The sequence below is a fragment of the Aspergillus steynii genome, assembly GCF_002849105.1.
Source record: "Aspergillus steynii IBT 23096 chromosome Unknown P170scaffold_2, whole genome shotgun sequence".
Taxonomy (NCBI): domain Eukaryota; kingdom Fungi; phylum Ascomycota; class Eurotiomycetes; order Eurotiales; family Aspergillaceae; genus Aspergillus; species Aspergillus steynii.
The window spans coordinates 1,753,108-1,763,836 of record NW_020194399.1 but is presented as its reverse complement, the minus strand read 5'-3'; the positions used below and the strand labels follow the sequence as shown (position 1 = coordinate 1,763,836).

General features: G+C 52.0%; 5 protein-coding genes across 5 annotated transcripts; 4 read left to right on the top strand and 1 right to left on the bottom strand.

Moving 5' to 3' along the window:
- Positions 1–1,230: 1,230 nt before the first annotated feature.
- On the top strand, positions 1,231–1,572 carry P170DRAFT_471838 (uncharacterized protein; the record flags this gene model as incomplete). Its single annotated transcript, XM_024852875.1, has 2 exons — positions 1,231–1,418; positions 1,539–1,572. The coding sequence occupies 2 exons, from the start codon at positions 1,231–1,233 to the stop codon at positions 1,570–1,572; spliced, it is 222 nt and encodes a 73-aa protein (XP_024707216.1).
- Positions 1,573–2,229: 657 nt separating this feature from the next.
- On the bottom strand, positions 2,230–2,866 carry P170DRAFT_471837 (uncharacterized protein; the record flags this gene model as incomplete). Its single annotated transcript, XM_024852874.1, has 4 exons — positions 2,230–2,582; positions 2,671–2,696; positions 2,768–2,781; positions 2,858–2,866. 4 exons carry the CDS (start codon positions 2,864–2,866, stop codon positions 2,230–2,232), a joined length of 402 nt encoding a protein of 133 aa, XP_024707215.1.
- Positions 2,867–2,993: 127 nt separating this feature from the next.
- P170DRAFT_433813 (TFIIH/NER complex ATPase/helicase subunit SSL2) lies at positions 2,994–6,112 on the top strand. Its single transcript, XM_024848582.1, has 3 exons — positions 2,994–3,394; positions 3,448–3,564; positions 3,629–6,112. Exons 1-3 carry the CDS (start codon positions 3,364–3,366, stop codon positions 5,953–5,955), a joined length of 2,475 nt encoding a protein of 824 aa, XP_024707214.1. The 5' UTR covers positions 2,994–3,363; the 3' UTR covers positions 5,956–6,112.
- A 918-nt stretch (positions 6,113–7,030) lies between these two features.
- P170DRAFT_350466 (questin oxidase family protein) lies at positions 7,031–8,637 on the top strand (the record flags this gene model as incomplete). The annotated part of the gene is made up of 5 exons (XM_024843805.1): positions 7,031–7,181; positions 7,251–7,553; positions 7,651–8,010; positions 8,070–8,480; positions 8,540–8,637. The coding sequence occupies 5 exons, from the start codon at positions 7,031–7,033 to the stop codon at positions 8,635–8,637; spliced, it is 1,323 nt and encodes a 440-aa protein (XP_024707213.1).
- Positions 8,638–8,909: 272 nt separating this feature from the next.
- On the top strand, positions 8,910–10,700 carry P170DRAFT_433812 (uncharacterized protein). Its single transcript, XM_024848581.1, has one exon. It carries the CDS (start codon positions 8,933–8,935, stop codon positions 10,397–10,399), a length of 1,467 nt encoding a protein of 488 aa, XP_024707212.1. The 5' UTR covers positions 8,910–8,932; the 3' UTR covers positions 10,400–10,700.
- The last annotated feature ends 29 nt before the right edge of the window (positions 10,701–10,729 follow it).

Here is a 10,729-nt window from a genome sequence, read left to right as displayed (position 1 = left end):
GATGCGGCGCAGATCGCCTGTTGGGATCGGCCGTCTTGTTTTTTTTTGTGTTAATTTGGTGATGCTCGCTTTGGCTGCGTGTCACGGGGGGGCGACGGGCTAACCAGAAGGAGCAGTTCCTGTTAACATGGAGCTGGAGAGCAAACAATGCGCAGTAATGCTGACAATTAATTCCCTTGGTTCGTACTTCCGTCGAGAGTATTTAACTGCGTCCTCCCATGCATGCATGGCCTTCTTTTGGTTTCGGTTCCTCCTCTTTCCTCTTTCGCTCCGTTTCGTAGGATCGGATACCTCAGGCACTCAGGCTCTCAGGCTCCCAGGCTCCTAGGCTCTCAGGCTCCCACGATCCCCGGGCCGAGAGTTTAGATTAGATAATCTGAGTCCAATGAGGGCCTCGACGGAGTACAAAGCAGATTGTATACTCCGTACTCTCCTTTACCTCCCCCTACCTGGATGGAATACAATAATGCCTACTCCCGATGATAGGCAGCTGCTGCGTATGTTCGTCTCCGTAGATTTATCCACGCACGAAGACGACTGCGATCCCCGCCGCCCCGCCGGTCTGGCCACCCGGAAGCTGCGAGACGGATGGCGTGAGTCTTTTCCGACTTTCCACCCCGGAATTTTGAGTCCACCGATCGCTCATGCATTCATCATATGTTTCGTGCCTCCGTAGCCTCTGCGACGCCCTCGCAGCCTATCACGCCCGCCCAGGTGGGGGATGGCGTGCTCGGTCCGGCCTATCGTGATCGAGGTCTCGCGGGCGTCGGATGACATGGTCAACTGGGGGGTCCGGCAATGTTCATCATATTCCTCATTCCTCGAGAATATACCGATCATGGTACCCATTCGGTCTGGGCGGTCCCGGCTGAAGCCTTACCTCTGACTCCGGAGCACGTACGTTCCAACCCGCGCCATTCTTTATCCCTCGATGCCATCATCGTGTGGTGGATCGCAGGGACCCCGCAGGCAACTCTCCACAGGCTCTCATCTCGCGGTTTGCTATACAATCACGCTTTGCTGCATCCCTGGCCCTTATAAAGTTGCCGCCATCCCCGGTCCTCGTGGCAGTCTAATCATTCACATCGATCCGTGCTATTCTACACAAGAACTCGGATTCCCTCGAACCGCCCGATCATTCAATCCCCATCTACATTCAATCTCCAATAGAACGAACCAGTTCCATATCTACTCCCCATACAGAGCAGCAATCTCGCTACCAATTTGACCATGTCTGTTGCAGCCCAGCTCATCCGTCCGACAATCCGCCACTTTTCCGTTCGTCGTCCCCGTCCGGATACGCGGGCCTCTCGATTCGTCGCCATGTCCTGCTTGGTCTCCGCCGTCGTGGTGCCTTTCATCCCGCCTGCTCTCGAGAGCTCCCGCGAGAAGCACCTGGGGTATCCCAACCATAACAAGTAAGTTCAAGCTGCTTCATTGTCCAAAAATCGAGAAGAAGAAAAAAAGAAAAAGAAAAAAAAAAGAAGGCCTCGCCATGATCAAATCACACCAGCTAACCGTCCCCGCCGTACCTGCAGGCCTCATCCCCCACTCTGCTTCCATGCCCGCTAGACGAGATGCTCCACGATCGGACTCGATATCCGATCCAAATGGGTATCCTCGAACTCAACGACTCGACCTACTTACGTCACGATTTTAATTTCTTTCTTATGTCCTGACCGGTTCCGACCGTGAGGACATTGCACATATGGGATGGTGTATCGGCGCAATCATGCGGTTGGACTGTGGCTTTGAACGGAGTTAATCGAGTTGCCATGCTTTCTTCGCACGTTTCCTCCTTTGCTCAAGGGCTGGTCCCTGGGCAATTGGATGATCGAGGATCAAATCGGAAGACCGGTTGCGCCACACTCTCGTGGGCAATCCAGGATTTCCCATCCACTTATGCCCCAATCTTATAGAAGATCGCTAGATGGGATGCACCCGATGAGGCGGAATAATGAAATAAGATAATGATATCGTTCCTTTTCTCTATACCGTGCAAATGCATGTAAGCAGCTAAATGTGTCAAATTATCTTCACAGCCCAGCCGTGGGAGTCCAAAGGAGCCGACCAATATCCAGAGCGCATCGAATATATGTACAGGGCCATGGCAAATTAGCTTGTCAACTAGCGTGCGCATAGCAAGAATCAGATTCTGGCTTGTAAAATGCCATCCCGGTCCCGCATCCCACCTCCTTCCCGGTCACGAGTGTCTCGGGCGGAGGGCATTCACAGTCGATTGCCCTTGGGAGGCCGGAATGGTTGAGCGGTTTCGTACTTCCCCTTCTCTAACACGCGCTCTGCATCGGTTTCGGGTTCGTGGCGGGTCGGGGCCGGGTCATGGCTGGCCTCGGCGCTAGGCGAAGCTACGTCGTCGGTAGCACTCTGGAATCGTGCCATGTTGGCGCGTTTCAAACTCGGGGAGTCGGTCGGGGTCGGGGTCGGTTCGTTCAATGTGGCTTGCCGTCGGTGCTGAGCTTCCATCGCAGCCATCTCCGCCTTGCGCTTCATCTCGCCCTCAAATCGGGCAGCCCGGTCGGCGTTGATGGATTTCTTCGCAAAGTAGTAGGCTCCGCCGCCAGCTGTCGTGCGCGAAGCGAATGAATGAGTGAATGATCAGAGGCTATGTGTAGAGCCTTGACAGCCCATATCGTTGAATAAAGCACCTACCGACGCACAGAGCACCCCAGCCATACCTATTGATATTCACAATCGAGTCAGTAGTTATCCGAAGGCCATGGAGGCTTAGCCAGTCGTCTCGGCATACCAGGTTGATCGAATCTGAACGGAAAGGTCCGACAATGTTAGTCCCAGATACTCCAAGCACAGAGCTGCTCCTAGGGTGACCGGAACCTACCGTGTTCATGATGGCGAATTGTACACAAGTGATGCAGGGTGAAGAAACAAAATGCCAACGGGAGAATCCGAGAACTACGTCAAGCCGCCAACGCTAAACGTTCCCGGGCGGTGAGTCATCCGGACCAATCATGCCAGTCTGTTGCCACCCGTCAAAGACATCGTCGATCTCTCCTTCATTCTCGTATCTTCACTTCCTCACATCCTCTGACCTTTCTCCTTCATCCGTCCCGTCCCCGTGTCCTTTCGGTCACTATCAGTCCTCTTTGCTCTCCAGCCTCTACGGACTCTACGAAGGCTGAATTTGGGCAGTATCGCAAGACTCCGTGTCTCTCGTTGAGCTCGAGCCTCGCTCTCACGGCGCTGGCAGCCTGTCAGTGGAGCTCTTGCACTCGACCTTTGTCCACCCGAGGCATCCCGGCACGATAGACGATAGAACTTCGCCTCTATATAAAGAAACCCCCTCAAGAGGAAGAAAAGAAAATAAAAGAAACGAAAAGCTACAATATGCCGCCCGCCAAGCGCAAGGCTACTGATAGTATGGAGTTCCGAGATTTGAGCTGGGTGGATAGCAGGCTGACCTTCAGCTAGGCGGTCGGTCAAGTAGAGCTTCGAAGCGGGCGACACCCGTGCCTGATACCCAGGATGTTGGCAGTAGCGACGACTACTCGGACTATGAGGAAGATGCAAAAGCGGACAGTCTGAAAGGTGCCGTAGAGTAACCATGCGGCAAGATATCACCCAGAGTGCTGACAACTTGTCTCAATAATAGAGGTCGTGGACAAATTCTCGCTCGAATCGTTTAGCAACAAAAAGGATACTTCGATTCAAAGGCAGGATCCGAATTTTGGTTACAAAGACTTCTCCTCGCTCTCGTTGAAACCGGACCATGCGAACCGTCCTCTCTGGATCGATCCCTTGAAGGGCACCATCACCTTGGAGAGTTTCTCTCCGCTGGCCCCTCAGGCGCAGGACTTTCTGACGACTATTGCCGAACCGCTTTCGCGTCCGACCCATCTCCACGAATATCGACTCACTGGAAATAGCTTGTATGCCGCGGTGTCCGTCGGTCTCCTGCCTCAGGACATCATCAACTTCCTAGATCGGCTGTCGAAAACGCCGCTGCCGGATACCATCAAATCGTTCATTATCGACTTCACCAAGTCGTACGGCAAGATCAAGGTCGTTCTCAAACATAATCGCTTTTTTGTGGAAAGCACGGATCCGGCAATGCTACAGATGCTTCTCCAGGACGAGGTGATCGGACCGCAGAGATTACAAGGGACGGAGGGAATCATCCAGCAAGCGGCTCCAAAAATGGGAGGCCTCGTCATCCCGGGTACCAAAGATGCGGCGGGGGTACAGCAGACATCCGAGCAGAAATCGGCAGAGGACGCCGGGGCGCAGGGCCGACAAGAGGATGATCTTCTCCTAGCAATCCGCGATGACGACGATGACGATGAGCAGGCCCAGGTTCACAGTTTCGAAATCCCAAACGAGGCGGTGGAACCGGTCAAAGCGCGTTGCCAGGCCATGGGCTGTCCGGCGCTGGAGGAATACGATTTCCGAAATGATGAGATCAATCCTACGCTGGACATCGATTTGAAGCCAAATGCTCGCATTCGTAGCTATCAGGAGAAGAGTCTGAGTAAAATGTTCGGTAACGGACGTGCGAAGAGTGGCATCATTGTCCTTCCCTGTGGCGCGGGCAAGACTCTGGTGGGTATCACGGCGGGGTGTACGATCAAGAAAGGAACGATCATTCTTTGCACTAGTTCCATGTCGGTGGTTCAGTGGAGGAATGAATTCTTGCGGTGGTCGAACATTGACCCCGGTGACATTGCCGTGTTCACCTCGGATAACAAAGAAAAGTTCCGCCGATCGACTGGTATCATTGTGTCAACATACTCCATGGTTTCGCAGACCAGAGCTAGATCTCACGATGCTCAGAAGATGATGGACTGGATCCAGTCTCGGGAATGGGGTCTCATGATTCTTGACGAAGTCCACGTGGTGCCTGCATCCATGTTCCGAAAGGTCACCTCTGCTATTGCGACGCAGAGTAAGCTTGGTTTGACCGCCACGCTGCTACGTGAAGATGACAAGATCAAGGATTTGAACTTCCTGATCGGGCCCAAGCTTTACGAGGCTAACTGGATGGAGCTGGCTGAGCAAGGGCATATTGCCAAGGTCCAGTGCGCCGAGGTCTGGTGTCCGATGACCACAGAATTCTATTCCGAATACATGCGGGAGAAGTCCCGGAAGGCTGCCCTTCTTTACATTATGAATCCTCGCAAGTTCCAGGCCTGCCAGTTCCTCATCGACTATCACGAGAAGCGAGGCGACAAGGTCATTGTTTTCTCTGACAATGTCTATGCCCTCGAACGGTATGCCTTGAAGTTGAACAAGGCGTATATCTACGGAGGAACGCCTCAGAATGAACGAATGCGTATTCTGGAGAACTTCCAGCACAACGAACAAGTCAACACCGTCTTCCTGTCGAAGATTGGAGATACTTCTCTCGATCTGCCCGAGGCAACCTGCCTTATCCAGATTTCCTCTCATTACGGTTCTCGTCGTCAGGAGGCGCAACGACTTGGTCGCATTCTGCGAGCTAAGCGTCGAAACGACGAGGGCTTCAACGCATTCTTTTACTCCCTTGTGTCGAAAGACACGGACGAGATGTTCTATTCCTCCAAGCGACAGGCCTTCCTTGTCGACCAGGGCTATGCCTTCAAGGTGATCACCCACTTGCAAGGGATTGAGAACTTGAGCGGTCTCGCCTACGCAACCCCCGGAGAGCGTCGCGAGCTTCTCCAGGAGGTGATGTTGCAGAACGAAACCTCGGCTGAAGTGGAGCACGTCACCGACGATCTCTTTTCCGGTGCTGGTGGCGCCCGAGGCAAGGGCAAAGGTGCTGTCAAGCGCAGTGCGGCTACTCTCAGCGGGCTGGCTGGTGGTGAAGATATGGCCTACATCGAGTATAACAGGAGTCGGAACAAGCAGCTGAAGGATAAGGCGGGCCATCACCCGCTGTTCCGGAAAATGGAGCGAGACCGTCTCAAGCGGAAGAAGGAAATGCAAGATTTCGTGCGCTAAAATTCGATTGGAACTGGAGTTTAGACTTGGTTTGTTTTCTTTTTTCCAGTTTTTGAAAGGGGAAATTTTGTATCTATCAGGGAGCATATGGATTGGATTGGGAGGTTGACATCAGATAAAGATGAACATAATTACATGAAACAACCGTTTATGACGCTAGCTGGCTTCGTATTGAGTCTTTACTGTTCATTATCGAAAGAGTGGTGGTCCAACTCCTTAGGTGTTGATACTAGAACTACTTACTACGATATATAATCTTCTCCCCGCATACCCGATCATTTCCCTGCCACTTTCATCCTCTTCCCTTTTAACCTCTCCGTCGTCATCACCACAAAAAAGGCAAAGAAACAGCAAGAACTGTAACCCCCAAACCCCAATAAGAACAAATAACACCCAGCAAATTAGCAATAAGTAATCAAAAAGGTCTCGACGATCTCCTTCGGTCCTCGGACTTCCGAGCTCCAGCTGGTCCAGTCAACATTACTAACCGCCAACGCTCATTTGCAGGTCCAGAACCCTCGCCGATCTGCTGATTTTCGACGAAAGCCACAGTCCAGGACCAAAACAAAGAGCTGAGGTATGTGGAAATGTGGACATGTGGAAACCCGCTGACATATCATTCTCGCGATGACGTCGCCGACGGGAACCGCGAAGGACCGAAGACCGAGTCCAGGAAGCCCTTGATTACTCCTGTGGATTACGATGGCTTGATTCCCCGCATTATCTGAGGGTGGCAAACAGGATTGGGCATAGGCTGAAGATCACTATTTAGACTGCTCGATGGCACGGTTCTGGGCTGGTCTTCTGCCCCCGACTTTTCATGTATTGGTCTCGAGGTGTTCCCGTGCTCGCGATCATTGATCGATCTATTCTTCTACAACGGAGTTCAAATTTATCAAGGCAAGAAATTGGATCTCGGGAATTGAGGTCGAGGTATAAGTGCCAGAGACGCTCTTATCTGACCAGTTCGAGCATTCCGCGGACTGCACGCGTTCCACTGCGCGCCAAACCCCCCAGATTTGGGCTTCAACTGAGCGGAACCAAACATCGCCCCGTTTCTGGACAATCAGTCACAATGGCTACCGCGCGCAAGATCCAGTTGACCACGTCCGATTCAGGCGTGTTCTCATCTGGTATCAGAGAAGATTCAGCGCAGGTGGCCAGCGAGCTTTTGCAGGAGGATCTGGAAAAGCACCATGTTTACTTCAACAATATGGGGTTTCATAGTAAGTCGCATGTTTCAGCCCTTGTGAAACAGTAAGTTGTGTGCGAGTCAGGGTGATTAACTTCTACAGACCACCTTGTTCATCATATCTTGAGCATCTTTGTCCTGGGGGCAACCCCGGAAGAGATTAGGGATGCATACAACAGAAACAAAGGTTATCAAAGACCGGCCTTACCAGCTGACAAGGCTGTAATCCAGTCACTGTACGACAAAGAGGGGTTCAAGAAATGTCTCGGAAGAGATAGGAACTATCCCAATTTCTTGGAGTTCTTCCAGCAAGAAATCGAGAAGAAAGGTGTTGAGAATGTTCTCAACGAGTATTTGTTCTCCGGAGATGAAAATGCGGAGAGCATGCTGGCTCGACTATTTGGAGGTAAGTATCTTAAGGTCCATTTACCCTTTCGATAACCCCCCAGTTCTCTTGAATTCTTTCTTCTGTTTTATTCTTCTGATATCGACTGTGTTCGTAGGACTCATCCACCCGCTGATCCATCTTGGATTTGGAATTGAGTTCAACCAGCCGGCTATAATAGCTGAAGCTCTGGCTCAAACAGCAATCCACGAGGACTGGACCGGTCCAATGTTTCTCTGGCCAGCCGAAAAGTTAGCAGGAGGCATTGGCAAGCCGGGAAAGAAGTCACTGTTTCAAATCCTGGAGGATATTCGTGGGAATGAAAAATTGACTGGCTCCGCCAAGTGGGAGGATGGTAATAAGTTGAGGGACGGAGTCCTGCGGCGAGCGCCAGATGAGATGCTCAGATACGCTGCGGAATTCACCGTTTCCAGCGATCAGATGGAAGCTAAACTGGCGGAAATGATAAACACAGTCGGTAAGCTGGAACTAAAGCGTGCACAGCTTATGGCAGCTAATCAGCTCGACAATACGCAGTATATTACAGCAGTGCTGCACAACATCCCCCTAAGCAGGTCAAGTTCGACTTCTTCCTCATACATAGCCTGAACTCGTCCATTTTCTTCTCGAAAATCCTGTCACTTCCATTCCTGCACACCCAAACCCGATTGCGTCTTATTGAATGGAAGGGGCGCTTGGATCTCCTGCTCTACGTATCTCGCGGAGCTCCTGTACTTCTCCTGAATGAAGTGACAACCTACCCGGCTTCAAAAAGCTGGGAGACCATTTTCAAGCATTGCAATACCCACCCTGGCGATGACGGACACTTGGCGAAATTGGCGAGAGCCGTTGCTCATGGCGAAGCTGCGTGCCGTGCTTTTGAGAGTCAAGCCACGGAAAGGGGACTGATGATCACCGGTGATATGTGGTTGAAAATTGGCAACATGGGTAAGTTGGGCCTGATGAGAATCATGAGACTGATCTTGGCAGCTAATATTAATCGCTAGTCATGGATTCGACCTCGGACCAAGGACCACTGTGGGTCCGCTCAACGGGTTTCGAACAGGCCTGGGCAGAGTTTCAAGAGCGACGGCATCGGCTGTGAGAGGAGGGGGGATGGGTAGGATCAGGATAATTTGTAGCCATAATGAGCAATGAAGCGTTGACTGTGCCATAACCCAAGAAACTCGCGTCCAAATAAAACCGCAGCAGGCGACACGTGCAGGCGGTGTTTGCCCGGTTTGCACCCCGACTCACGTGGCGATTGCCCGAGTGGGGCGACCTCCCCAACAGCTTCATTTATCGCCGCCGCTAAGCTTCTTATACTTCTCGCTCTCTCCCCAAGCCTTTTGCTGGCCCCTCCCTCGGTCCCAGTCTCATCTTCCCACTTACACATCAACATGGCGGGCGACCAGGACTCGAACCAAAACCACCATACCAACGGCTCTCGCGGCTGGCCCGACGACGACAACCCATTTGTCGCCTTCCGCCGTTTCGCCGATGAACAGATCTCGTCGATGCTGCAGTCCGTCGTGGGCATTCCATCCATGGCCTCCTCTCCGTCCTCCAGTGGCTGGGCTGTTTTCGCAGATGATCCGAAATACGCCCGGGATTCCCACTATCGCCAAAGACAAAACGATAACACCCAGGGAACCGAAAACCCATCCGACTCGGACGTCCCGGGCGCTTCGAACAACTCAGAAAACCATCCTTATTCGCGATCGGAAAACCCTTGGCGCTCTCACGGATTCGGACGACGTGGTGCGTCTCCCCATGACCTCTTCGATCTGGATTTCTTCGATTCCTTCTTCGACAAATTTTGGTTCGATGACCACACCTCTCGCTTCTTCCACCCGTACCAACGTCCCATGTTCTCCAACCTGGTGAGCGACGATTCGCCCGCTTGGCCGGTCACATACCTTATGTTCAGCCCCTATTCGCCCCTGCACCTTGAGCGCCAGGCCCAGTATCGGTCTCACCGCGAAGGCGGAGTCTTTTCATCGCTCATGTCGTCTTTGAAACCTTCCTCCGAGCGCGACCAATCGGAACCACAGTGGAGAGAAGCCTTCGAGGATCTCTTACGACTTGAGAATGGAAAGCCAATGCTCGACCGTGGCTCGGTCGACACCAGCAAGCGAGAGTCTGGAAAGGAATGGATGCAGGGCTTGGTGAAACGCGGTAGTTTGGGAGACAGATGGAAATACGTTGCCAGCGGGGACGGTCGCCCTTGGTCCACTATCGCATTTGACAGCTCCAAGTCGGGAGAAAACGGTTCCGGACAGTCGGAAAGAGACCACCGTAATAATGCCGTGAAGGCCGGGTTCAGCTGGGATGAGGAGCCCGAATCGGTAACTGAATTGGACCTATATGACCGCTTCCTTGACGACATCGAGGCCCGTGAGCGCGAATTTTTCAGAGTGCGCGAGAGCCCTCTCCTTCGTCTTCTGCTCGATGACCGATATGAAGGTAGAGATAGACAGGAGCCGTCGCGCAAGGAAAAGCACGGAGACGATGCGGAAAACTGGCTGGAGCTGGTCTCTGGTGGCCAGAGGAATTCTGTTCCCGACACCGTTCCTGAAAAAGAGAAAACCGCAGTCAAATCATCTGCAGCTGTCGACACTCCCTCGGTAGCAGACCAACAGTCCTACGTCATTTCCACAAAAACCACGACGGAGCGCGTCCGACTTTCAGACGGCTCTGTTCAGACGAAAATCGTCAAGACAAAACGCTTCGCCGACGGTCGCGAGGAGAATAACGAATCTGTAGAGGTTGTCAACCCTCCTCAGCATAATCAAGTACCCCCTGCGGACCAAGACGAATCTTCGTCTAATCAGAACAAGGATGGCTGGTTTTGGAAGGGCAACTAGACCCGTCTCAAAATAGCCGACTTTCTTTTGTATACCAGTCTCTCTTTCTTGCATATTTTATTTGTGAAGTTTTAGCGTTGGTCTATGCTGGTATTTTTTTGGTCGTCCTTCCATGTGTTTCCCTCATCATTTCTTCCAATTTTCTCTCATTTCATTTCATTTCTCTTTTTATTCATGATAATACGGGGACCACCTGTGGCTACAGTACCGGCACATTTTGAAACAAGCATATTGCGTCTTTCGCTATTTACAATGTGAATTTGTTTTTCAACGAATAAAAAGAAAATCAAGTATATTCGCCATGAAGGCTCTTTCCAAGTTATATATCTC